The sequence below is a fragment of the Oncorhynchus keta genome, unplaced genomic scaffold (assembly GCF_023373465.1).
Source record: "Oncorhynchus keta strain PuntledgeMale-10-30-2019 unplaced genomic scaffold, Oket_V2 Un_contig_30111_pilon_pilon, whole genome shotgun sequence".
Taxonomy (NCBI): Eukaryota; Metazoa; Chordata; class Actinopteri; order Salmoniformes; family Salmonidae; genus Oncorhynchus; species Oncorhynchus keta.
Genome location: NW_026286897.1, coordinates 1 through 27,565, shown reverse-complemented (window position 1 = coordinate 27,565; position 27,565 = coordinate 1). Strand labels below are relative to the sequence as shown.

The following is a 27,565-nucleotide window of genomic DNA, read 5'->3' as shown; positions in this document are numbered from 1 at the left end:
TGTTAGGGGTGCGTTGTAATGTTAGGGGTGCGTTGTAATGTTAGGGGTGCGTTGTCTGAATGGTATGAGGAGTGTCAGTAGAGTATTTCACATTGATTTATACAGGTGAGTCAATTACCTGACAATAGTTGTTGAGAGGTTGTGTGGTACGTACCGCTGCCATCTTGCACTCCAGTCAGTGCTCCTACAGCAGCCGCCGTTTCCCCGGCCAGAACGATTTGACCTCCTCCCTGTAGGGTGGCCTCAGCCAGCGTCGCCACTGCATGGGCCGCAGCCTCACTGCAACACAATCACACACACCTTAAGAGATAGCAAGGAGGTGAGGCGTGGCTATGTGTCCCCCCCACGCATCCAAACAACGTTGACAGACTGGTGGACAATGACAATTATAGGGAGAGGGGACAACAACCCAAGCCCCAACCCTGAGAGTATGGTGGTACCAGAGGCCCAACATTAGCCTACAGTTGATTGTATGGTGGTACCAGAGGCCCAACATTAGCCTACAGTTGACTGTATGGTGGTACCAGAGGCCCAACATTAGCCTACAGTTGACTGTATGGTGGTACCAGAGGCCCAACATTAGCCTACACTTGACTGTATGGTGGTACCAGAGGCCCAACATTAGCCTACAGTTGACTGTATGGTAGTACCAGAGGCCCAACATTAGCCTACAGTTGACTGTATGGTGGTACCAGAGGCCCAACATTAGCCTACAGTTGACTGTATGGTGGTACCAGAGGCCCAACATTAGCCTACAGTTGACTGTATGGTGGTACCAGAGGCCCAACATTAGCCTACAGTTGACTGTATGGTGGTACCAGAGGCCCAACATTAGCCTACAGTTGACTGTATGGTGGTACCAGAGGCCCAACATTAGCCTACAGTTGACTGTATGGTAGTACCAGAGGCCCAACATTAGCCTACAGTTGATTGTATGGTGGTACCAGAGGCCCAACATTAGCCTACAGTTGACTGTATGGTGGTACCAGAGGCCCAACATTAGCCTACAGTTGACTGTATGGTGGTACCAGAGGCCCAACATTAGCCTACAGTTGACTGTATGGTGGTACCAGAGGCCCAACATTAGCCTACAGTTGACTGTATGGTGGTACCAGAGGCCCAACATTAGCCTACAGTTGACTGTATGGTGGTACCAGAGGCCCAACATTAGCCTACAGTTGACTGTATGGTGGTACCAGAGGCCCAACATTAGCCTACAGTTGACTGTATGGTGGTACCAGAGGCCCAACATTAGCCTACAGTTGACTGTATGGTGGTACCAGAGGCCCAACATTAGCCTACAGTTGACTGTATGGTGGTGCCAGAGGCCCAACATTAGCCTACAGTTGACTGTATGGTGGTGCCAGAGGCCCAACACTCTCACCCAAACACCCACTCCAACTCCCAGCATCTAAAGGGGAGTAGGCAGCGCACCATTGCACATATTTGGCTCTGCATTGGGACACTCTTTAAAACAATACACCCAAACCGACCCCAGTGCCCCAGGGACTGCTGACAAGGAATAAGGTCATTAGAACATGGGGGGACATTATAAAGCATCTTTTCAGCCATGGTCAACTTTGGGAATCTAAGAGACATGAGCTGGCACACACCCAGAAAAAGATTTTGTGTGGAGGTGCTGACGAACAGCGAATAAACAAAAATAAAGATAGTCAAACACTCTATATATAAACTCCCAGTAATTTATTGGATAAATCACCTTACTTTGGGAATCTGTCACATATTCCTCAACAGGGATACTAACTTCTAGTTCTCCTCTTCCAGCCAAACGACACAGGAAATATAATCAACACACAAGAGTTTCATCCACAATGATTCATAGAATGACTGTTTACAGCTCACATTTATAGAACAAACTAAAGATCACGCTGAAAAGAATTGACATCCCATTTTCTACTATTCTGTCATAATGAGAACATCCACTAAGATAAAAGTAAGCTCTCTATTTGAGAGAGAAAAAAACATTTTCCCTCAGTGGGCACTGGGGGTCGGGAAACAGGGACGGAAGGTTCTGGCAAAGTGCCGCACTGCTCACATGAGGTAACCAGGAGGGAATAAGGGAGGGAAGGGGACTCCTGTAACAAGCCCCAATGGGAACTCCTAGACACTGGAGGAAATGACAACAAACTACTGTAGTGTCGACGAGTGCACCGCCAGCATCTACCGTAGTGTTAACGAGTGCACCGCCAGCATCTACCGTAGTGTCGACTAGTGCACCGTCAGCATCTACCGTGGTGTCGACGAGTGCACCGTCAGCATCTACCGTGGTGTCGACTAGTGCACCGTCAGCATCTACCGTGGTGTCGACTAGTGCACCGTCAGCATCTACCGTGGTGTCGACTAGTGCACCGTCAGCATCTACCGTGGTGTCGACTAGTGCACCGCCAGCATCTACCGTAGTGTTGACGAGTGCACCGTCAGCATCTACCGTGGTGTTGAAGATTGCACCGCCAGCATCTACCGTAGTGTCGACAGGTGCACCGCCAGCATCTACCGTAGTGTTAACGAGTGCACCGACAGCATCTGCCGTAGTGTCAACGAGTGCACCGACAGCATCTGCCGTAGTGTCAACGAGTGCACCGACAGCATCTGCCGTAGTGTCAACGAGTGCACCGTCATCATCTGCCGTAGTGTCAACGAGTGCACCGTCATCATCTACCGTAGTGTCAACGAGTGCACCGACAGCATCTGCCGTAGTGTCGACGAGTGCACCGCCATCATCTACCGTAGTGTCAACGAGTGCACCGCCATCATCTACCGTAGTGTCAACGAGTGCACCGACAGCATCTGCCGTAGTGTCGACGAGTGCACCGCCATCATCTACCGTAGTGTCAACGAGTGCACCGCCATCATCTGCCGTAGTGTCAACGAGTGCACCGACAGCATCTGCCGTAGTGTCAACGAGTGCACCGCCATCATCTACCGTAGTGTCAACGAGTGCACCGCCAGCATCTGCCGTAGTGTCGACGAGTGCACCGACAGCATCTGCCGTAGTGTCGACGAGTGCACCGACAGCATCTGCCGTAGTGTCGACGAGTGCACCGACAGCATCTGCCGTAGTGTCGACGAGTGCACCGCCAGCATCTGCCGTAGTGTCGACGAGTGCACCGCCAGCATCTGCCGTAGTGTCAACGAGTGCACCGCCAGCATCTGCCGTAGTGTCAACGAGTGCACCGCCAGCATCTGCCGTAGTGTCGACGAGTGCACCGCCAGCATCTGCCGTAGTGTCGACGAGTGCACCGACAGCATCTGCCGTAGTGTCGACGAGTGCACCGCCAGCATCTGCCGTAGTGTCGACGAGTGCACCGCCAGCATCTGCCGTAGTGTCAACGAGTGCACCGCCAGCATCTGCCGTAGTGTCGACGAGTGCACCGCCAGCATCTGCCGTAGTGTCGACGAGTGCACCGACAGCATCTGCCGTAGTGTCGACGAGTGCACCGCCAGCATCTGCCGTAGTGTCGACGAGTGCACCGCCAGCATCTGCCGTAGTGTTGACGAGTGCACCGACAGCATCTTCACACTTAGTACACACAATAGGTTAAGAAAAAGCAAATGACTTTAAACCAGTTTTTAGCAGTTTTACTGTTTAGCTCACAAACACCCGTACGACACTTTTGTGAAAAGCGCAATCTCATTCAGTAGTGGTTTCCTGAGTAATAAATGTAGTGGCTGATTAGGTTGGTTAGCAACCACTTAACACCCCCAGAAACCAGGCGAGGCAGTTGAGTACAAAGGTAACGGCTAATTAATTAACTCAAATTAAACACTGAAATGGGAGGAAAAAGCAGCTGACCCCATGTCCCTATGGGACCCTTAGTTTCCTGCTCCAACTGTCCCCTCTTTCTGACATCACAGGTGTTATAGAACTACCTATGCAATTAGACTATGGGAATAATACTCTTCAGCCTAGTTGCCTGCCCTCCCTTGTTACGGCCCAGACCCCAGGGCCTTGTGTCAGCGCTTGCTGATATGAATACACCTAGATGCACTTTATTCACGCTGTAAGATGCCTCATTGCTAATGTAAGCACTGTCCTTAAAAGGTCCAATGCAGCTGTTTTCATATCAATATCAAATCATTTCTGGGTAGCAAATAAGTACCTTACATGATTGTTTTCAATTAAAACGGTTTAAACTAAAATAGCTTCTTAATAAAGAGCAATTTCTCAAGCAAGAACTTTGCTCGGACTGTCAGAGTGGCCTGAGTGGAGAGGGGAAAATGTTAATCTAGCTGTTATTGGCAGATGTTTGGAACGCTTTCTTATTGGTCAAATTTACCACATGGTGAAATTTCAGGCCGTGTTTTCAAACAGCTCTAACACTAAAATGGCATTATCATCATTTATACAATCTCACAGTATTATTCCAACCTCAGTTTAAATACATAAAACACAGGAAATCACCAGTTTGACTGCCCTGGGCTGGGCCTTTAACCGCCCTGGGCTGGGCCTTTTAACCGCCCTGGGCTGGGCCTTTTAACCGCCCTGGGCTGGGCCTTTTAACCGCCCTGGGCTGGGCCTTTTAACCGCCCTGGGCTGGGCCTTTTAACCGCCCTGGGCTGGGCCTTTTAACCGCCCTGGGCTGGGCCCCCTGGGCTGGGCCTTTTGGGCCTTTTAACCGCCCTGGGCTGGGCCTTTTAACCGCCCTGGGCTGGGCTGGGCTGGCCCTGGGCTTTTTAACCGCCCTGGGCTGGGCCTTTTAACCGCCCTGGGCTGGGCCTTTTAACCGCCCTGGGCTGGGCCTTTTAACCGCCCTGGGCTGGGCCTTTTAACCGCCCTGGGCTGGGCCTTGGGCTGGGCCTTTAACCGCCCTGGGCTGGGCCTTTTAACCGCCCTGGGCTGGGCCTTTTAACCGCCCTGGGCTGGGCCTTTTAACCGCCCTGGGCTGGGCCTTTTAACCGCCCTGGGCTGGGCCTTTTAACCGCCCTGGGCTGGGCCTTTTAACCGCCCTGGGCTGGGCCTTTTAACCGCCCTGGGCTGGGCCTTTTAACCGCCCTGGGCTGGGCCTTTTAACCGCCCTGGGCTGGGCCTTTTAACCGCCCTGGGCTGGGCCTTTTAACCGCCCTGGGCTGGGCCTTTTAACCGCCCTGGGCTGGGCCTTTAACCGCCCTGGGCTGGGCCTTTAACCGCCCTGGGCTGGGCCTTTTAACCGCCCCGGGCTGGGCCTTTTAACCGCCCTGGGCTGGGCCCCTTTTAACCGCCCTGGGCTGGGCCTTTTAACCGCCCTGGGCTGGGCCTTTTAACCGCCCTGGGCTGGGCCTTTTAACCGCCCTGGGCTGGGCCTTTTAACCGCCCTGGGCTGGGCCTTTTAACCGCCCTGGGCTGGGCCTTTTAACCGCCCTGGGCTGGGCCTTTTAACCGCCCTGGGCTGGGCCTTTTAACCGCCCTGGGCTGGGCCTTTTAACCGCCCTGGGCTGGGCCTTTTAACTGCCCTGGGCTGGGCATTTTAACTGCCCTGGGCTGGGCATTTTAACTGCCCTGGGCTGGGCATTTTAACTGCCCTGGGCTGGGCCTTTCACCGCCCTGGGCTGGGCCTTTCACCGCCCTGGGCTGGGCCTTTTACCGCCCTGGGCTGGGCCTTTAACCGCCCTGGGCTGGGCCTTTAACCGCCCTGGGCTGGGCCTTTAACCGCCCTGGGCTGGGCCTTTAACTGCCCTGGACTGGGCCTTTCACTATCATTGGGGGACATGCTAAACTGACCCAAAAATCAGCGTCTACGGGCAACTTCATCCTACTCCGTTATAAACAGAGAGGAGAGACCATCTGGGCGGTGACCAAACCTCAATCCCACTGCGGCATTCTGGGACAGCAGGATTCTGACTCCACACCCTTGTACCAGCATCCCGCATTAAGCTCACAGAGAGCCCCTCCCCCAAGCAGTGCAGCATGAGATGTGTGCATTGTGCACGTTGTTTACAGAATTACATTTCTCCCAATCTCAAAATGTTTCTGCAGGTTTCATTCAGTTTGGATGTTTCTAGATTGACCCAGTGTGTTACGTAATGACATTCTGTAACAACATTATACCATGGTTACCATGGTTACAGAGTTTATATTTGATTTAACATTTAAATATACAGTTTAGTCTCACTGACATCAAATCTATTTCACAAGAGAAACCTGTTAGAGATGGCAGCAGTCACTGAGGACTGTCAGTAGCTAAAATGATACACACTGAGGACTGTCAGTAACTCAAAAGATACACACTGAGGACTGTGTAGGTCAAAAGATACACACTGATGACTGTCAGTAACTCAAAAGATACACACTGATGACTGTCAGTAACTCAAAAGATACACACTGATAACTGTGTAGGTCAAAAGATACACACTGATGACTGTCAGTAACTCAAAAGATACACACTGATGACTGTCAGTAACTCAAAAGATACACACTGATAACTGTGTAGGTCAAAAGATACACACTGATGACTGTCAGTAACTCAAAAGATACACACTGATGACTGTCAGTAACTCAAAAGATACACACTGATGACTGTCAGTAACTCAAAAGATACACACTGATAACTGTCAGTAACTCAAAAGATACACACTGATGACTGTCAGTAACTCAAAAGATACACACTGATGACTGTGTAGTTCAAAACATACACACTGAGGACTGTCAGTAGCTCTGGGTAAAACACATGTATTGACAAAGGAAGGCCGCTGTCCTGCAGTCCTTGCCAGTGAGTATCTTTACTCTCAGTATTCAGCTAATGGGTCCACAGGTCACGAGGGCATCATTCACCAACTAGCCTACAGCAGTCGAACCAATAGCAGTCCGCTGTGGAGCCTGGGGGAATTGAGATGGTTTATAAAAGCGCCAGAGGCACAGCCCCACGGGTCACCTGACCAACAGGGCTCTGCCTCGTCCTATCAGAAGGTCCGTATGAAGTTGTGCATTACGTCATGAAGCCAGGCCCAGTTGGTCACATTTTTGACTGCACTAGGCCTTTAAGTAAACATGGATGGGTCATCCAATGGCTGTGGTATCTGTGTGTTGTCATTATGAAGGCTGGTCCCCCAGACTAAGTACTCTCAACAGTCACCTAATCCCAGACTCAGTGCAGATACAGCATTTGGCCTGATTGTCCACAATGCTGTTGAGTTGTACATTTTCTTCACCTGGCTGGACGACCCTGCTTGTCCCTTTAGACCAACCCCCTAGAACACGCCCTACCCGTTAAGTGCCATGGTGACAGTGTGCCCTAATGAACACGCCCTACCCGTTAAGTGCCATGGTGACAGTGTGCCCTAATGAACAAGCCCTACTCGTTAAGTGCCATGGTGACAGTGTGCCCTAATGAACACGCCCTACCAGTTAAGTGCCATGGTGACAGTGTGCCCTAATGAACAAGCCCTACCCGTTAAGTGCCATGGTGACAGTGTGCCCTAATGAACAAGCCCTACCCGTTAAGTGCCATGGTGACAGTGTGCCCTAATGAACACGCCCTACCCGTTAAGTGCCATGGTGACAGTGTGCCCTAATGAACAAGCCCTACCCGTTAAGTACCATGGTGACAGTGTGCCCTAATGAACACGCCCTACCCGTTAAGTGCCATGGTGAGTGTGTGCCATAATGAACACACCCTACCCGTTAAGTGCCATGGTGACAGTGTGCCCTAATGAACACGCCCTACCCGTTAAGTGCCATGGTGACGGTGGCTCCCTGCTGCATCTCCTGGGAGGCGGCGACAGCGGCCTCAGCGAGGGACGCGACCGCCTGATTGGCCTCGGACGCCTGTGTGGTCTGTATGGTCATCTAAGAGAGTTCTGCTCAACCTGGCCAGTGACAGAGATGCCCAGGAAGGAGAAGAAAGAAAGAGAGGGAAGTAAATAGAAGAGGGATGGAGGTGACAGAGAGTAAGAGAGGAAAGTGACAGAGAAAGAGAGGGGGGGGAAGTGACAGAGAGTAAGAAGGAAAGTGACAGAGTGAGAGAGCAAGTGACAGAGGGAAGTGACAGAAGAGAGGGGGAAGGAGAGGACAGAAGTGAGAGGAGGAAGTGACAGAGAGCCCTAAGAGAGGAGGAAGTGACAGAGAGGAAGTGACAGAGAGGGGAGGAGGAAGTGACAGAGAGTAAGAGAGGAGGAAGTGACAGAGAGTAAGAGAGGAGGAAGTGACAGAGAGTAAGAGGGAGGAAGGAGACAGAGAGTAAGAGAGGGGAAGTGACAGAGTGTAAGAGAGAGTGACAAGAGTAAGAGGGGAAGTGACAGAGAGTAAGAGAGGGAGGAAGTGACAGAGAGTAAGAGAGGAGGAAAGTGACAGAGAGTAAGAGAGGAGGGAAGTGACAGAGAGTAAGAGAGGAGGAAGTGACAGAGAGAGAGTAAGAGAGGACAGGAAGTGACAGAGAGAGTAAGAGGGGAAGTGACAGAAGTGACAGAGAGTAAGAGAGGAGGAAGTGACAGAGAGTAAGAGGGGAGGAGGAAGTGACAGAGAGTAAGAGGGGGAGGAAGTGACAGAGAGTAAGAGAGGAGGAAGTGACAGAGAGTAAGAGAGGAGGAAGTGACAGAGAGTAAGAGAGGGGGGAAGTGACAGAGAGTAAGAGAGGAGGGAAAGTGACAGAGAGTAAGAGAGGGGGAAGTGACAGAGAGTAAGAGAGGGGTGACAGAGAGAAGAGAGGAGGAAGTGACAGAGAGTAAGAGAGGGGGAAGTGACAGAGAGTAAGAGAGGAGGACAGAAGTGACAGAGAGTAAGAGAGGAGGGTGACAGTGACAGAGAGTAAGAGAGGAGGAAGTGACAGAGAGTAAGAGAGGGGGAAGTGACAGAGAGTGACAGAGAGTAAGAGAGGGGGAAGTGACAGAGAGTAAGAGAGGGGGGAAGTGACAGAGAGTAAGAGAGGGGGGAAGTGACAGAGAGTAAGAGAGGGGGGAAGTGACAGAGAGTAAGAGAGGAGGGAAGTGACAGAGAGTAAGAGAGGGGGAAGTGACAGAGAGTAAGAGAGGAGGAAGTGACAGAGAGTAAGAGAGGAGGAAGTGACAGAGAAAGTGACAGAGAGTAAGAGAGGAGGAAGTGACAGAGAGTAAGAGAGGAGGGAAGTGACAGAGAGTAAGAGAGGGGGAAGTGACAGAGAGTAAGAGAGGAGGAAGTGACAGAGAGTAAGAGAGGAGGAAGTGACAGAGAGTAAGAGAGGAGGGAAGTGACAGAGAGTAAGAGAGGAGGAAGTGACAGAGAGTAAGAGAGGAGGAAGTGACAGAGAGTAAGAGAGGAGGGAAGTGACAGAGAGTAAGAGAGGAGGAAGTGACAGAGAGTAAGAGAGGAGGAAGTGACAGAGAGTAAGACAGAGAGTAAGAGGGGAAGTGACAGAGAGTAAGAGAGGGGGGAAGTGACAGAGAGTAAGAGAGGAGGAAGTGACAGAGAGTAAGAGAGGAGGAAGTGACAGAGAGTAAGAGAGGAGGAAGTGACAGAGAGTAAGAGAGGAGGAAGTGACAGAGAGTAAGAGAGGAGGAAGTGACAGAGAGTAAGAGAGGGGGAAGTGACAGAGAGTAAGAGAGAGTAAGGAGGAGGAAGACAGAGAGTAAGAGAAGAGTGACAGAGAGGAGGAAGTGACAGAGAGTAAGAGAGGGGGGAAGTGACAGAGAGTAAGAGAGGAGGAAGTGACAGAGAGTAAGAGAGGAGGAAGTGACAGAGAGTAAGAGAGGAGGAAGTGACAGAGAGTAAGAGAGGAGGAAGTGACAGAGAGTAAGAGAGGAGGAAGTGACAGAGAGTAAGAGAGGGGGAAGTGACAGAGAGTAAGAGAGGGAGGAAGTGACAGAGAGTAAGAGAGGAGGAAGTGACAGAGAGTAAGAGAGGAGGGAGTGACAGAGAGTAAGAGAGGAGGAAGTGACAGAGAGTAAGAGAGGAGGAAGTGACAGAGAGTAAGAGAGGAGGAAGTGACAGAGAGTAAGAGAGGAGGAAGTGACAGAGAGTAAGAGAGGAGGAAGTGACAGAGAGTAAGAGAGGAGGAAGTGACAGAGAGTAAGAGAGGAGGAAGTGACAGAGAGAGGCAGAGTTAGGGTGTTTCTACACTACGACAAACAAAAACGAGTATGAACCTCCGACAAACATTTGTCGTAGTCAATGAACATAAAATGTGAAGTAGATCTGCCGCTTACAATAAACTGTGGCGACACCTCCATCGGTAACGTGCGACACACCGACATATTCTGGTGAAGAGTAAAGAGAACTTGCTATTCAGCAATGATATTGAAACAGAGTATGAAGTTGCATTTCAGGGTTACAGAACAGTAAACATGACATGTTCCTCAGCAAGAGATGAAGGCATAGTGATATGACAATCCTACAAATACCAGATCATGCAAATTACAATAAAAATGTTTTGTTGGCCAACATATTCAGACAACGCATAAAAGCTTTTTCTTTTGTTGATTAAAATGATTAAAAGCTTTTTTTCCTCCCCAATTTCATGATATCCAATTGGTAGTTCATCTTGTCCCATCGCTGCAACTCCTCTATGGACCCTGGAGAGGCGAAGGTCGAGAGCCATGCGTCCTCCGAAACACGACCCCGCCAAGCCGCTCTGCTACTTGACACACTGCTCGCTTAACCCTGAAGACAGCCACACCCAGTGTGTCTGAGGAAACGCCGCACAGTTGGCGACTGGAGTCAGCATGCACGCCCCCGGCCTGCCACAAGGAGTTGCTAGTGCGCTATGGGACAAGGACATCCCGGCCGTCCAAACCTTCCCTCAACCCGGACAACGCTGGGCCAATTGTGTGCCGCCTCATGGGTCTCCTGGTCGCGGCCGGCTGCTACACAGCCCGGGTTCGAACCCGGGTCTGTAGGGACGCCTCTAGCACTGCAATGCAGTGTTTTAAACCACTGCGCACTCAGGAGGCCAGAACGCATAAAAGTGGAGTATTATAAAATTGTGTTTAAAACCAAAGCCTTGTATCATGTCTTGAAAATGAAATAAGACAATAAACCAATAGGATTATTTATTAATGTGTGCACATCTATGGCTAGCAGTATCGCAGGATCCCAGAGTGTAAGGTCTACCACAGTGTTGCATGTTGTACAACACTTAACATAACAAAAACAAGACTGATTTCTATGGCGCTTTTTACATTAGCGCAGGGTTTTTTCTGGATCAAAAAAGGGCTTAGGTGGTGGGCGTGGCAACGGGCGCAGTCAGCCCGTAGGCACAGCTGAATTTAAAAGGCCCTCATCTTGATGGTGTGTACAGTATTATTTGCATTTTAAGCCAATTTCTCGCAGTTCTACACATTTCTCCATGGAGCTGAGATCATTTTCAGGAGGTTTTAAAAGTTAATTTCCTGCAGTGCTCACATTTCTCCATGGAGCGGAGATCATTTTTCGGGGGGTTTTAAATGTTAATTTTCTGTAGTTCTTCATATTTCTCCATGGAGCTGAGAGAAGATATTGCAGTTTTAAAGCACATTTCCTGCAGTTCTGCCATGGTTAATGCCGTGTTATTTTGCTCAAACATAATAACAAAATCAATACTGCTAAATTGATTGTTTTTACTTTGATTGTTAGTTCTCAAAAGATCATATTCTAATATATATATATATATATATAGTCTTTCCTAAATCTGTTATATCTGTCATTTAAGTTTACACTGAAAAGTGTTTTTCCATCCCGAAAATCGCTAAAAAATAAAAACGTTTTTCTCCCTCACTGTATGGACATAGGTGACTGGATAAAACGTTTAGGCGGCCCGCCCAAGGATTTCAATGGCAGAAAAATCCCTGTCAGCGCTTTAAATAGTAAGGGGGAAATCACCTCATCCATGACCAATGTGTAGAACCCACCTGGGTGTGGTCTGGACTGCCCCTTTGCGCCAGAAAGCTCACCACACATCAACTATTGCCGAGGAGAGGTGAGGAATGATATATGCCAATTAGGAATCAGGAGATGGTTAACATTAGCATCTCAAAAAGAGGAAACGCTGTCCGCACACTGCAGAAAAACGACCTTCAGGCTTTAAACGCCATCAAAATCGTTTAGTATTTATTTATTTATTTATTCTAAAAGTGATAAGGTGTAAAGGGGCATATTGCCTAAAAGTGTGTAATGGAGCCAGTTAGAGAAACCTTTCAGCTACACACCATGTTCACTACCCTGGAGACAGTAACATCTAACACTCCTCACAGAATAGTAGTAACACATCTCACACACAGGAGGGACTGCCATTACAACCGCATACAGTCATCAGATAGGAGAATCAGGTGTCTCTACAAGTGTGTGTATTTGTAAGTGTGTGTGTTTGTGTTCTGAGAGACTGATGAGGTGTGTGGTGTGTGTACCTCTCCGTCGTTCACAGTGTAGTTGACCTGGGCCACGGTCACTGTGCCTGGCAGCTCCGAGGCGTCGGCCAGAGTAGCCACCGTCTGCCCTGTGCCCACCTGAGGGGCAGAGAGGGAAAGAGAGGGGCAGAGAGGGAAAGAGAGAGAGAGAGAGAGAGAGGGAAAGAGAGAGAGAGAGGGAGAGAGAGAGAGAGGGAAGAGAGAGAGAGGGAAAGAGAGAAAGCGAGAGGGAAAGAGAAAGCGAGAGAGGGAAAGAGAGAGAGGGAAAGAGAGAGAGAGAAAGCGAGAGAGAAAGCGAGAGGGGAGAGGAAAGAGAGAAAGAGAGAGAGAGAGAGAGAGAGAAAGAGAGAGAAAGAGAGAAAGAGAGAGAGAGAGAGAGGAGTAGAGAAAGAGAGAGGAGTGGGGAAAGGGAGATTACAATGGGCAGCCTGGCTTGAGTACAAAACAGCCAAATCCTTCCCATGGATTATATCCCTCCAAATCATCATCCAGGGCATCTTTTAATCACCGCCTAGAGAGGGGGAGGCCCCGCCGGCCGCCTAGAGGGGGGGAGGCCCCGCCGGCCGCCTAGAGAGGGGAGGGGCCGGCCCCTAGCCCCGCCGCCCGCCTAGAGAGGGGCCCCGCCTGGCCCGCCTAGAGGGGGGAGGCCCCGCCGGCCCGCCTAGAGAGGGGAGGCCCCGCCGGCCCGCCTAGAGGGGGGAGGCCCCGGCCCCCTAGAGAGGGGAGGCCCCGCCGGCCCGCCTAGAGAGGGGGAGGCCCCGCCGGCCCGCCTAGAGAGGGGGGAGGCCCCGCCGGCCCGCCTAGAGAGGGGGAGGCCCCGCCGGCCGCCTAGAGGGGGAGGCCCCGCCGGCCCGCCTAGAGAGGGGGAGGCCCCGCCGGCCGCCTAGAGAGGGGGAGGCCCCGCCGGCCCGCCTAGAGAGGGGGAGTCCCCGCCGGCCGCCGAGAGAGGGGGAGGCCTGCCGGCCGCCGAGAGAGGGGGAGGCCTGCCGGCCACCGAGAGAGGGGGAGGCCTGCCGGCCACCGAGAGAGGGGGAGGCCTGCCGGCCGCCGAGAGAGGGGGAGGCCTGTCAGCAGCCGAGAGAGGGGGAGGCCCCGCCGGCCGCAGAGAGAGGGAGAGGCCCCGCCGGCCGCAGAGAGAGGGAGAGGCCTGCCGGCCGCCGAGAGAGGGGGAGGCCTGCCGGCCGCCGAGAGAGGGAGAGGCCCCGCCGGCCGCAGAGAGAGGGAGAGGCCCCGCCGGCCGCAGAGAGAGGGAGAGGCCTGCCGGCCGCCGAGAGAGGGGGAGGCCTGCCGGCCGCCGAGAGAGGGGCCTGCCGGCCGCCGAGAGAGGGGGAGGCCTGCCGGCCGCCGAGAGAGGGGGAGGCCTGCCGGCCGCCGAGAGAGGGGGAGGCCTGCCGGCCGCCGAGAGAGGGGGAGGCCTGCCGGCCGCCGAGAGAGGGGGAGGCCTGCCGGCCACCGAGAGAGGGGGAGGCCTGCCGGCCACCGAGAGAGGGGGAGGCCTTGCCGGCCGCCTAGAGAGGGGAGGCCTTGCCGGCCGCCTAGAGAGGGGGAGGACTGCGCCATTTGGATCCTTAGTAGAGTTGCAAAATTCCAGAAACACACCCAAAGTTCCCAGGTCTTTCCAAAATCCCAGTTGGAGGACTCCCAGGTTGGTAAGTCCTTCTCAGTTTATTCCCTTCTGAGTCAGGGAATCCTCCAATCGGGATTTCTGAAAAAACCTGGGAACTTTGAGAACGTTCCCGGAATGTTGGGACCCTAATCTTGACTTGGAGTAGGGTTAAGTTGCCCCTAGACGCTGATCTTGGGTCAGTTTAGCATTTCCCCACTAAAAAATAAACTGATCTTAGATCTGTTCCTAGGGGAAGCTTTACCCCGGAGCTTGACCAAATATTGGTTAAGGTAGATCCTAGATCTGTACCTATGGGGAACCTGACCTGTATGAGGGAGACGGTGCCGTCGGGGTTGCTGATGGTCTGCACCACGGTCTGTGAGGGCACCAGGTGGGTGATGCTGTGGGTGGCTGTCGTCATGGCCGTGTGCTGTGGCACCTGGTCCTCAAAGGCGTACAGCAGGTCCTCGCGTCCATGCTGCTTGTAGCAGTTCTTCACGATGGTCCGCAGCGCCTGCGTCCACGACACCTAGCGAGGGGCGCCACAACAAAAGGAGATGTTATACAAGGGGACTGGTAGATTGGGTTTCAAGAGTACAGGAAACACAAACCAGACAGAATTACGATACGTTTCACTGTAGTTTAACTTTACTAATTGATATAGTGGAGTGAAACGGAGCTGAATTCAGTCTGGGCTTTAGTTGCAATACTTAAGTAATTTCCTTGCAATGATATTCTGATGGTATACTTTTTTGTATATTGTTCTCTTTTATGTAAAAAAGTAAGTCACGAAACAAAATGTACATTTGTATTCATTGATACCTATGCTTCATAACTAAACATATTTTAAACAGTAAAGAAGTCATTTCCACATAACTTATAGTTGGATTGTCCCTGGTAGAACTCTGTCCCACCAAGTTATTATAGCTGGATTGTCCCTGGTAGAACTCTGTCCCACCAAGTTATTATAGCTGGATTGTCCCTGGTAGAACTCTGTCCCACCAAGTTATTATAGCTGGATTGTCCCTGGTAGAACTCTGTCCCACCAAGTTATTATAGCTGGATTGTCCCTGGTAGAACTCTGTCCCACCAAGTTATTATAGCTGGATTGTCCCTGGTAGAACTCTGTCCCACCAAGTTATTATAGCTGGATTGTCCCTGGTAGAACTCTGTCCCCTGGTAGAACTCTGTCCCAAGTTATTATAGTTGGATTGTCCCTGGTAGAACTCTGTCCCACCAATAGTTATTATAGCTGGATTGTCCCTGGTAGAACTCTGTCCCACCAAGTTATTATAGCTGGATTGTCCCTGGTAGAACTCTGTCCCACCAAGTTATTATAGTTGGATTGTCCCTGGTAGAACTCTGTCCCACCAAGTTATTATAGTTGGATTATAGTTGGATTGTCCCTGGTAGAACTCTGTCCCACCACCCCTGGTAAACTCTGTTATTATAGTTGGATTGTCCCCTGGTAGAACTCTGTCCCACCAAGTTATTATAGTTGGATTGTCCCTGGTAGAACTCTGTCCCACCAAGTTATTATAGCTGGATTGTCCCTGGTAGAACTCTGTCCCACCAAGTTATTATAGCTGGATTGTCCCTGGTAGAACTCTGTCCCACCAAGTTATTATAGTTGGATTGTCCCTGGTAGAACTCTGTCCCACCAAGTTATTATAGCTGGATTGTCCCTGGTAGAACTCTGTCCCACCAAGTTATTATAGTTGGATTGTCCCTGGTAGAACTCTGTCCCACCAAGTTATTATAGCTGGATTGTCCCTGGTAGAACTCTGTCCCACCAAGTTATTATAGCTGGATTGTCCCTGGTAGAACTCTGTCCCACCAAGTTATTATAGCTGGATTGTCCCTGGTAGAACTCTGTCCCACCAAGTTATTATAGCTGGATTGTCCCTGGTAGAACTCTGTCCCACCAAGTTATTATAGCTGGATTGTCCCTGGTAGAACTCTGTCCCACCAAGTTATTATAGTTGGATTGTCCCTGGTAGAACTCTGTCCCACCAAGTTATTATAGCTGGATTGTCCCTGGTAGAACTCTGTCCCCACCCCTGGTAGAACTCTGTTATTATATAGCTGGATTGTCCCTGGTAGAACTCTGTCCCCTGGTACCAAGTTATTATAGTTGGATTGTCCCTGGTAGAACTCTGTCCCACCAAGTTATTATAGCTGGATTGTCCCTGGTAGAACTCTGTCCCACCAAGTTATTATAGCTGGATTGTCCCTGGTAGAACTCTGTCCCACCAAGTTATTATAGCTGGATTGTCCCTGGTAGAACTCTGTCCCACCAAGTTATTATAGCTGGATTGTCCCTGGTAGAACTCTGTCCCACCAAGTTATTATAGCTGGATTGTCCCTGGTAGAACTCTGTCCCACCAAGTTATTATAGCTGGATTGTCCCTGGTAGAACTCGTCCCACCAAGTTATTATAGCTGGATTGTCCCTGGTAGAACTCTGTCCCACCAAGTTATTATAGCTGGATTGTCCCTGGTAGAACTCTGTCCCACCAAGTTATTATAGCTGGATTGTCCCTGGTAGAACTCTGTCCCACCAAGTTATTATAGCTGGATTGTCCCTGGTAGAACTCTGTCCCTGGTACTCTGTCCCACCAAGTTATTATAGCTGGATTGTCCCTGGTAGAACTCTGTCCCACCAAGTTATTATAGCTGGATTGTCCCTGGTAGAACTCTGTCCCACCAAGTTATTATAGCTGGATTGTCCCTGGTAGAACTCTGTCCCACCAAGTTATTATAGCTGGATTGTCCCTGGTAGAACTCTGTCCCACCAAGTTATTATAGCTGGATTGTCCCTGGTAGAACTCTGTCCCACCAAGTTATTATAGCTGGATTGTCCCTGGTAGAACTCTGTCCCACCAAGTTATTATAGCTGGATTGTCCCTGGTAGAACTCTGTCCTGAACTTGGGTGGCAAGTTATTAGGGACCACCTGGACTGATTGTCCCAAGTTATTATAGCTGGATTGTCCCTGGTAGAACTCTGTCCCACCAAGTTATTATAGCTGGATTGTCCCTGGTAGAACTCTGTCCCACCATTATTATAGCTGGATTGTCCCTGGTAGAACTCTGTCCCACCAAGTTATTATAGCTGGATTGTCCCTGGTAGAACTCTGTCCCACCAAGTTATTATAGACTGGATTGTCCCTGGTAGAACTCTGTCCCACCAAGTTATTATAGTTGGATTGTCCCTGGTAGAACTCTGTCCCACCAAGTTATTATAGCTGGATTGTCCCTGGTAGAACTCTGTCCCACCAGTTATTATAGCTGGATTGTCCCTGGTAGAACTCTGTCCCACCAAGTTATTATAGCTGGATTGTCCCTGGTAGAACTCTGTCCCACCAGTTATTATAGCTGGATTGTCCCTGGTAGAACTCTGTCCCACCATGTTAACAGATTGTCCCTGGTAGAACTCAGTCCCACCAAGATTCATAGCTGGATTAACATGTTACTCTGTCTCTACCAGACTTATAGCTGTAATGATTGTCCCAGGGAGAACTCAGTCCACCATTAGAACATTGTTATACAGGAGGCTTGTCTCCTAGACACCAGAGGAGATTCAGTGATATTAACATTTAACAGACTCTGTACACCAGATGAGAATCCTCCTACCATCTACCATATTCAACATTGTAACTGCCAGGGAGAATCCTCCTACCAGACCATATTCAACATTGAGATACCAGGAGGCAATCCTCCTACCACTCTACCATATTCAACATTGTAATGATACCAGGGAGAATTCCTAGTGATATTCAACATGTTAACAGACTGCTGTAGACCAGAGGAGATTCTACCATCTACCATGTTCAACATTGTAATGATACCAGGAGTCAATCCTCCTAGATTCAACATTGTAATGATACAGTGAGAATTAGCATGTTACCAGATTCAACATTGTAATGATACCAGAGGAGTCAATTCCACTCTACCATATTCAACATTGTGAGATTACCATGTTAACATTGAATGATACCAGGAGTCAATCCTCCAGAGGAAAGATTTTTCAACCTGAGATCTGTTTCTGTTCCTCACAGACTGCTGTAAACCCAGGGGATGTCCTCTGGCCACCAGATGGGTTTGCAGCTCTCCTTGCCCCAGCCAGGCTTGCCCCTGCCCGTCGAATACTTCAACATCTCTGGGATGAACGCTCGAAGCTGGGCCTGACCAGAGGAAACAAGATACGGGGGTGAGTGGTACACACACACACACACACACACACACACACACACACACCCTTGACTAGGGGGAGGAAAGAGGCACTGATTACCTACCAGCAGCTTGCTGAGGTGGACTGGGCCCAGAAATAGGATTTCTAAAAAGGAGACCACACTGCACTGTTAACAGACTGTCTATAGACAGGCTCAGTGAGAGGTTAACAGACTGCTGTAGACACCAGAGGAGACTGAGATTAACATGTTAACAGGCTCTGAACTGTAGCACTAGATGAGATTCAGACTGAAACCTAGCATGTTAACAGACCTGTAAACTGAGGAGATTCTGAGATTAGCATGTTAACAGACCTGAAGATTAGCATGTTAACAGACTGCTGTAAACACCAGAGGAGATTCAGTGAGATTAGCATGTTAACAGACTGCTGCACCAGATGAGATTCAGTGAGATTAGCATGGGCAGAAAACAGACTGAAACACTCAGAGGAGATTCAGTGAGTTAAGCATGTTAACAAACTGACAACATCCAGATAAAGACACCCATTTTGCACTGGCCAGATTAACCACAATTCAATAACATGTTAACAGACTGCTGTAGACACCAGAGGAGATTCAGTGAGATTAGCATGTTAACAGACTGCTGTAGACACCAGAGGAGATTCAGTGAGATTAACATGTTAACAGACTGCTGTAGACACCAGAGGAGATTCAGTGAGATTAGCATGTTAACAGACTGCTGTAGACACCAGAGGAGATTCAGTGAGATTAGCATGTTAACAGACTGCTGTAGACACCAGAGGAGATTCAGTGAGATTAACATGTTAACAGACTGCTGTAAACACCAGAGGAGATTCAGTGAGATTAGCATGTTAACAGACTGCTGTAGACACCAGAGGAGATTCAGTGAGATTAGCATGTTAACAGACTGCTGTAGACACCAGAGGAGATTCAGTGAGATTAGCATGTTAACAGACTGCTGTAGACACCAGAGGAGATTCAGTGAGATTAGCATGTTAACAGACTGCTGTAGACACCAGAGGAGATTCAGTGAGATTAACATGTTAACAGACTGCTGTAGACACCAGAGGAGATTCAGTGAGATTAGCATGTTAACAGACTGCTGTAGACACCAGAGGAGATTCAGTGAGATTAACATGTTAACAGACTGCTGTAGACACCAGAGGAGATTCAGTGAGATTAGCATGTTAACAGACTGCTGTAGACACCAGAGGAGATTCAGTGAGATTAGCATGTTAACAGACTGCTGTAGACACCAGAGGAGATTCAGTGAGATTAACATGTTAACAGACTGCTGTAGACACCAGAGGAGATTCAGTGAGATTAACATGTTAACAGACTGCTGTAGACACCAGAGGAGATTCAGTGAGATTAACATGTTAACAGACTGCTGTAAACACCAGAGAGATTCAGTGAGATTAACATGTTAACAGACTGCTGTAGACACCAGAGGAGATTCAGTGAGATTAACATGTTAACAGACTGCTGTAAACACCAGAGGAGATTCAGTGAGATTAACATGTTAACAGACTGCTGTAGACACCAGAGGAGATTCAGTGAGATTAACATGTTAACAGACTGCTGTAAACACCAGATGAGATTCAGTGAGATTAGCATGTTAACAGACTGCTGTAAACACCAGAGGAGATTCAGTGAGATTAACATGTTAACAGACTGCTGTAAACACCAGAGGAGATTCAGTGAGATTAACATGTTAACAGACTGCTGTAGACACCAGAGGAGATTCAGTGAGATTAACATGTTAACAGACTGCTGTAAACACCAGAGGAGATTCAGTGAGATTAGCATGTTAACAGACTGCTGTAGACACCAGAAGAGATTCAGTGAGATTAGCATGTTAACAGACTGCTGTAGACACCAGAGGAGATTCAGTGGTAGTTTTAAACCAGTAGTAGGTGGATGATGTTTCATTCATTCTCCATACTGTTTTAGTGGTGTGCTGTACTCTGAACAGTTAGGATTGACGACTAACCACAATGAAGCCTGATTGCTTGGACTCATCCAAACTATTTCATAACTATTGCATAAGAGGCTTCCTCATTTATTTATTCTGATTTTCCCCCTCTTCCTGGGAGACGAAGGGGGTGGGTGTGTGTGTCTTCCGCAGCTGGGGTGGGTTTCGTCTCCATGTCCTCAGTGTCCCTGGTAATACTGGGGCCGGGGCCACTGAGTAAATATGGCTAAAAATAGAATCACCACACAGCTATCCAGTTTGCTCTGTGTTCTAAGAGAGTAGACAAAATGGCGGTGCCTTGACTGGCTCTGGATAGTCTGAAACATGGATAGGTAACCTCTGGTGATAACATACTATAAATGGTTTTTGAGAAAGCCATTCTGAACCGTCATCGTCTCCGTTCTGCTGTAGTTGCAGCCAGTGAATTAGCGCTTGGAGAAACCCTCTCAAAAACAACACAAACACATTTGTCAGAGTTGATAAAATGGAGACCGACAAAGACTAGTTTACTAATGTAGCAGGTAGCAACAGCTATAGTAAGCTCCTCAGTGCCTCTGTTTCTCCACCTGTAGCTGGTGAGGGGGTGAATTGGGGGACAGATGGCCTAATTAGTGACTGTGTGTGGCGTTAACCCCCCCTCCCTTTAGTCTAATCCGGCAGGCTATCAGCCAATCAGCAGCCAGCCACTCCAAACCCAAAGAGCTGTAATTATGGGCTGGCTCACCCTCGCTGGTCTCTTGACTCACCTGCTGCTCCTAGGCTCTCCATGCCACCAGCCACCAGGGCCCTCTCGTGAACTCCCCAAACCCAGCCAGATGAGCCTCTCCAGGGATAGTCAGGCTGACTCCCCTCCCCTGGTTGTCACTCAATCCCTATCCATCTTACCACCTCTTATTTGAGCCTTTCTCCTGGCACAACCATGTCTTCCACTCCACTACTATATTTAACCTTTACATGTATACAGGTTTGTCTCATTGAGATCATCTCTTTTGAAAGAAACACCCATTCAGCAGAGTAGAAGTCGACAGACTGCATCTCCACAAAACGCGCACTCTCCCGTCACTCTGGCCCCAGCCAGGTGAGTGTCCTGGGATACTGCTTTGACCTGGTTTTCCAGGTGCTCCAGAACCCTCCCCGTAAAGTCTTCGAAAGCCAAGTTAACAAACAGATCACTGACCATTCCGAATCCCACCGTACCTTCTCTGCTGTGCAATCTGGTTCCCAAGGTACTAAACGATATCATAACCGCCATTGATAAAGGACAGTACTGTGCAGCAGTCTTCATCGACCTGGCCAAGGCCTTCCACTCTGTCAATCACAGTATTCTTATTGGTAGACTCAACAGCCCTGGTTTCTCAAATGACTGCCTCGCCTGGTTCACCAACTACTTCGCAGACAGAGTTCAGTGTGCTAAATCGGAGGGCCTGTAGGCCGGCCGACTCTCTTCTCTGTATATGTCAACGATGTCGCTCTTGCTGCGGGTGATTCCCTGGTCCACCTCGACGCAGACGACACCATTCTGTATACATCTGGCCCTTCTTTGGACACTGTTAACTAACCTCCAAACGAGCTTCAATGCCATACAACACTCTTTCCGTGGCCTCTAACTGCTCTTAAACACTAGTAAAACTAAATGCATGCTTTTCAACCGTTCGCTGCCCGCACTCGCCCGCCCGACTAGCATCACTACTCTGGACGGTTCTGAATATGTGGAACTCTACAAATACCTAGGTGTCTGGCTAGACTGTAAACTTTCCTTCCAGACTCATATTAAACATCGACAATACAAAATTAAATCTAGAACCGGCTTCCTATTTCACAACAAAGCCTCCTTCACTCACGCCGTCAAACATACCCTCGTAAATCTGACTATCCTACCGATCCTCGACGATGTCATTTACAAAATAGCCTCCAACACTCTACTCAGCAAACTGGATGCAGTCTATCACAGTGCCATCCGTTTTGTCACCAAAGCCCCAAATACCACTGCGACCTGTATGCTCTAGTCGGCTGGCCCTCGCTACATATTCGTCGCCAGCAGCACTGGCTCCAGGTCATCTATAAGTCTTTGCTAGGTAAAGCTCCGCCTTATCTCAGCTCACTGGCCACCATAACAACACCCACCCGTAGCACGCACTCCAGCAGGTATATCTCACTGGTCATCCCCAAAGCCAACAACTTTTTTCCATCTATGTAACATTGCAAAAATCAGAAACTTTGTCCAAAAATGATGCAGAAAAATTAACCCATGCTTTTGTTACTTCTAGGTTAGACTATTGCAATGCTCTACTTTTTGGCTACCCGGATAAAGCACTAAATAAACTTCAGTTAGTGCTAAATACGGTTGCTAGAATCCCATCTCGAACCAAACATTTTAATATTACTCCAGTGCTAGCTTCCCTACACCGGCTTCCTGTCAAGGCAAGGGCTGATTTCAAGGTTGTACTGCTAACATACAAAGCATTACATGGGCTTGCTCCTACCCATCTTTCCGATTTGGTCCTGCCGTACATACCTACACGTACGCTACAGTCACAAGACGCAGGCCTCCTAATTATCCCTAGAATTTCTAAGCAAACAGCTGGAGGCAGGGCTTTCTCCTATAGAGCTCCATTTTTATGGAATGGTCTGCCTACCCATGTCAGAGACGCAAACTCGGTCTCAACCTTTAAGTCTTTACCGAAGACTCATCTCTTCAGTGGGTCATATGTAGTCTGGCCCAGGAGTGTGAAGGTGAACGGAAAGGCTCTGGAGCAACGAACCGCCCTTGCTGTCTCTGCCTGGCCGGTGCCCCTCTTTCCACTGGGATTCTCTGCCTCTAAACCTATTACAGGGGCTGATTCACTGGCTTACTGGTGCTCTTTCATGCCGTCCCTAGGAGGGGTGCGTCACTTGAGTGGGTTGAGTCACTGATGTGACCTTCCTGTCTTGGGTTGTGCCGTGGCGGAGATCTTTGTGGGCTATACTCGGCCTCGTTTCAGGATGGTACGTTGGTGGTTGAAGATATCCCTCTAGTGGTGTGGGGGCTGTGCTTTGGCAAAGTGGATGGGGTTATATCCTTCCTGTTTGGCCCTGTCTGGGGGTATCATCGGATGGGGGCACAGTGTCTTCTGACCCCTCCTGTCTCAGCCTCCAGTATTTATGCTTCAGTAGTTTGTGTGTCAGGGGGCTAGGGTCAGTTTGTTATATCTGGAGTACTTCTCCTGTCTTATCCGGTGTCCTGTGTGAATTTAAGTATGCTCTCTCTAATTCTCTCTTTCTTTCTCTCGGAGGACCTGAGCCCTAGGACCATGCCTCAGGACTGACTACCTGGCATGATGACTCCTTGCTGTCCTCAGTCCACCTGGCCATGCTGCTGCTCCAGTTTCAACTGTTCTGCCTGCGGCTATGGAATCCTGACCTGTTCACTGGACGTGCTACCCTTTCCCAGACAAATTATTTGACCATGCTGGTCATTTATGAACATCTTGGCCATGTTCTGTTATAATCTCCACCCGCCACACCTCATAGCTTGGTTCCTCTCTAGGTTTCTTCCTAGGTTTTGGCCTTTCTAGGGAGTTTTTCCTAGCCAACGTGCTTCAACACCTGCATTGCTTGCAGGTTGTGGGGTTTTAGGCTGGGTTTCTATGCAGAACTTTGAGATATCAGCTGATGTACGAAGGGATATACAGTGGGGCAAAAAAGTATTTAGTCAGCCACCAATTGTGCAAGTTATCCCACTTAAAAAGATGAGAGAGGCCTGTAATTTTCATCATAGGTACACTTAAACTATGACAGACAAAATGAGAAAAAAAAATCCAGAAAATCACATTGTAGGATTTTTAATGAATTTATTTGCAAATTATGGTGGAAAATAAGTATTTGGTCACCTACAAACAAGAAAGATTTCTGGCTCTCACAGACCTGTAACAACTTCTTTAAGAGGCTCCTCTGTCCTCCACTCGTTACATGAATTAATGGCAACTGTTTGAATTTATCAGTATAAAAGACACCTGTCCAAAACCTCAAACAGTCACACTCCAAACTCCACTATGGCCAAGACCAAAGAGCTGTCAAAGGACACCAGAAACAAAATTGTAGACCTGCACCAGGCTGGGAATACTGAATCTGCAATAGGTAAGCAGCTTGGTTTGAAGAAATCAACTGTGGGAGCAATTATTAGGAAATGGAAGACGTACAAGACCACTGATAATCTCCCTCGAGCTGGGGTTCCACGCAAGATCTCACCCCGTGGCGTCAAAATGATCACAAGAACGGCGAGCAAAAATCCCAGAACCACACGGGGGGGGCCTAGTGAATGACCTGCAGAGAGCTGGGACCAAAGTAACAAAGCCTACCATCAGTAACACACTACGCCGCCAGGGACTCAAATCCTGCAGTTCCAGACGTGTCCCCCTGCTTAAGCCAGTACATGTCCAGGCCCGCCTGAAGATGATCCAGAAGAAGATTGGGAGAATGTCATATGGTCAGATGAAACCAAAATATAACTTTTTGGTAAAAACTCAACTTGTCGTGTTTGGAGGACAAAGAATGCTGAATTGCATCCAAAGAACACCATATCTACTGTGAAGCATGGGGTGGAAACATCATGCTTTGGGGCTGTTTTTCTGCAAAGGGACCAGGACGACTGATCCGTGTAAAGGAAAGAATGAATGGGGCCATGTATCGTGAGATTGAGTGAAAACCTCCTTCCATCAGCAAGGGCATTGAAGATGAAACGTGGCTGGGTCTTTCAGCATGACAATGATCCCAAACACACCGCCCGGGCAACGAAGGAGTGGCTTCGTAAGAAGCATTTCAAGGTCCTGGAGTGGCCTAGCCAGTCTCCAGATCTCAACCCCATAGAAAATCTTGAGGGAGTTGAAAGTCTGTGTTGCCCAGCAACAGCCCCAAAACATCACTGCTCTAGAGGAGATCTGCATGGAGGAATGGGCCAAAATACCAGCAAGTGTGTGAAAACCTTGTGAAGACTTACAGAAAACATTTGACCCCTGTCATTGCCAACAAAGGGTATATAACAAAGTATTGAGATAAACTTTTGTTATTGACCAAATACTTATTTTCCACCATAATTTGCAAATAAATTCATTAAAAATCCTACAATGTGATTTTCTGGATTTTTTTTGTTCTCATTTTGTCTGTCATAGTTGAAGTGTACCTATGATGAAAATTACAGGCCTCTCATATTTTTAAGTGGGAGAACTTGCACAATTGGTGGCTGACTAAATACTTTTTTGCCCCACTGTATATGCATTTGATTTGATCACCTCCTTTGGCCGACCATCCCTTCCATTTCTCTGCTGCCAATGACTGGAACGAATCGCAAAAATTGGAGACTGATACTTCCCTCACTAACTTTAAACATCAGCTAACCGATTGCTGCAGCTGTACATAGCCCATCTGTAATTAGCCCATCCAATCTACCTACCTCATCCTCATATTGTTTTTATTTACTTTTCTGCTCTTTTGCACACCAGTATTTCTACTTGCACATCTATCACTCCAGTGTTAATTTGCTAAATTGTAATTACTTCGCTACTATGGCCTATTTATTGCCTTACCTCCTCACGCCATTTGCACACACCGTATAGACTATTTTCTTCCCATTTTTTTTCTCCATTGTGTTATTGACTGTATGCTTGTTAATTCCATGTGTAACTCTGTGTTGTTGTTGGTGTCACACTGCTTTGCTTTATCTCGGCCAGGTCGCAGTTGTAAATGATAACTTGTTCTCAACTGGCCTACCTGGTTAAATAAAGGTTAAATTAAAAAATAAAACCACCTTCCGTAACCCCATTGTCAACCAGCTTTGGCAGAGTGAAGTAAGGCAACAGATCCTCCTCCCCTCAACTCAGAAAAAAACACACAAAAACAACAACCATCAAGATTCTTCCTGGTTCTATAACGCCTGCCCCAGAGGAGACAGGATTGGCCGCTCCTCTCCCTATGGGCCCTGTGATTGGCTGTTTCTATCCCTGCGGACTCAGTGATTGGCTGCCTCTGTCCCCTCGTCCTGGGGTAGTGTCTCTGAGGGCGATGTATGGTACCAAGTCTCTGATGATGACGATCCAATGACTGTGTCAGCAGTGAAGTAAACAAGCTAGCGCCACTTGGGATGATGACTACTCTGTGAGCCATCTCTGGGCTGTGTTCATTAGGGCACAGCGAAGCAAAACACTTTGGAATGGAAAAACAAAAATGAGTGCCTCTTACGTTTTGGATAAGTTCAGATAGCACCTCCCTGTTTCAGTCCGCTTCGTGCCTACAGAACAGAACTCTGAATGCTGTGTCCTGGTTAACACTACTTTCTCTCACATACTGGACTGGCACCACACCCTGATATCCTCCATTTGGTATCTGCCTCTTAAACGGGCATATCGGAAAGCCTTGTTTGGATCATTGTGGATTCCAAATCTGTCTCATGAAAATATTAGATTACAAACTAGATTCAAATAGGATCTATAGTTCTAACGAGCAACTCATGCTGGAGAAACTAGTGGCAACTAGTATCTTGAGAACAGGTGAAAACCTTAACGAAATTGACCAAAAAGGGGCATTTGACCTTGAAGCATGTCATTTTCTAGCGTAGCCAACGCATGAAACCATAGTCTGAGCAGTGAGGGATTTATAACCAACTGGCTCCATCTGCTGGCCAGACGATGGTTCTCATCTCACCCATAAACATGAAGAAATATAGCTGTGTGTTTCAATGTATCGTCTCTCTATGGGCTCACCTGTGTCATCTTGTCCACAGAGACAGGGATGCCGTCAATGGTGAGGGGGGGCAGCTCGGAGGTTAGTTCCCCCCCGGGGGGTGCGTGCTCGGCCAGGGCGTTCTCCAGGTCCTCCAGGATCATGCCCTTGTACTTCCTCACCTGCAGGGAGAAGGAGGGGTAGGAAAAACATGGGTTAGTGGACAACCCAGAGTAGGGGGCAAAGGTCAAGGGAAGGTTATCCCTAACTTTGTAAAAGCTGTCTGAGAACCAAACATTGTGACATAGCGAAAATTGCAGGCTAGGGCTGGGCGATATGGCCAAAACCTCATATCCTGACATAGGTCAATTCATATCCCGATAACGATACATATCACGATATAGCACATTTTCTGTCAATTCAATGAATAAATAGTTTATATAAAATGACCACACGTAAAGGCCCATTTCTTATTACATTTTGAATTAAACTCAACAAATAAAGGTATTTACTCATATTTGATTATTTATTTTATTTAGAACCTTTGTGCAAATTTTCAATTAAGCATGAAACAAAATATAAAATATTAGTTTTTAAAATCAACAACAAAAAAAGGTAAATAGAAAACACTTCAACTATAGTTGCAAACAAAATAAATATAGGCCTAAAATATAGGTAGTCATTGAAAATAAGAATTTGTTCTTAACTGACTTGCAGGCTTTTTAAATAAAAGTTATTATTAAATTAAATAAAAAACATATCAATTTGCATTTGGTACCTTGGGTCAAAACT

The 27,565-nt window shown here is 48.4% G+C and overlaps 1 protein-coding gene across 1 annotated transcript in view; it reads right to left on the bottom strand.

Annotated features, from left to right (window-relative positions):
* Positions 1–26,977, bottom strand: part of LOC118380860 (nuclear respiratory factor 1-like) — a 37,929-nt gene extending 10,952 nt beyond the window's left edge. The window contains exons 1-8 of the mRNA XM_052507593.1: positions 26,815–26,977; positions 17,965–18,078; positions 14,220–14,423; positions 12,289–12,387; positions 11,765–11,845; positions 10,054–10,164; positions 7,662–7,783; positions 155–279 (exon numbers count right to left, since the gene is read on the bottom strand). Coding sequence (XP_052363553.1) covers positions 155–279; positions 7,662–7,783; positions 10,054–10,164; positions 11,765–11,845; positions 12,289–12,387; positions 14,220–14,423; positions 17,965–18,078; positions 26,815–26,937 — 979 coding nt within the window. The 5' untranslated portion in view covers positions 26,938–26,977. The remainder of the gene's footprint in view (positions 1–154; positions 280–7,661; positions 7,784–10,053; positions 10,165–11,764; positions 11,846–12,288; positions 12,388–14,219; positions 14,424–17,964; positions 18,079–26,814) is intronic.
* Between the last annotated feature and the right edge of the window lie 588 nt (positions 26,978–27,565).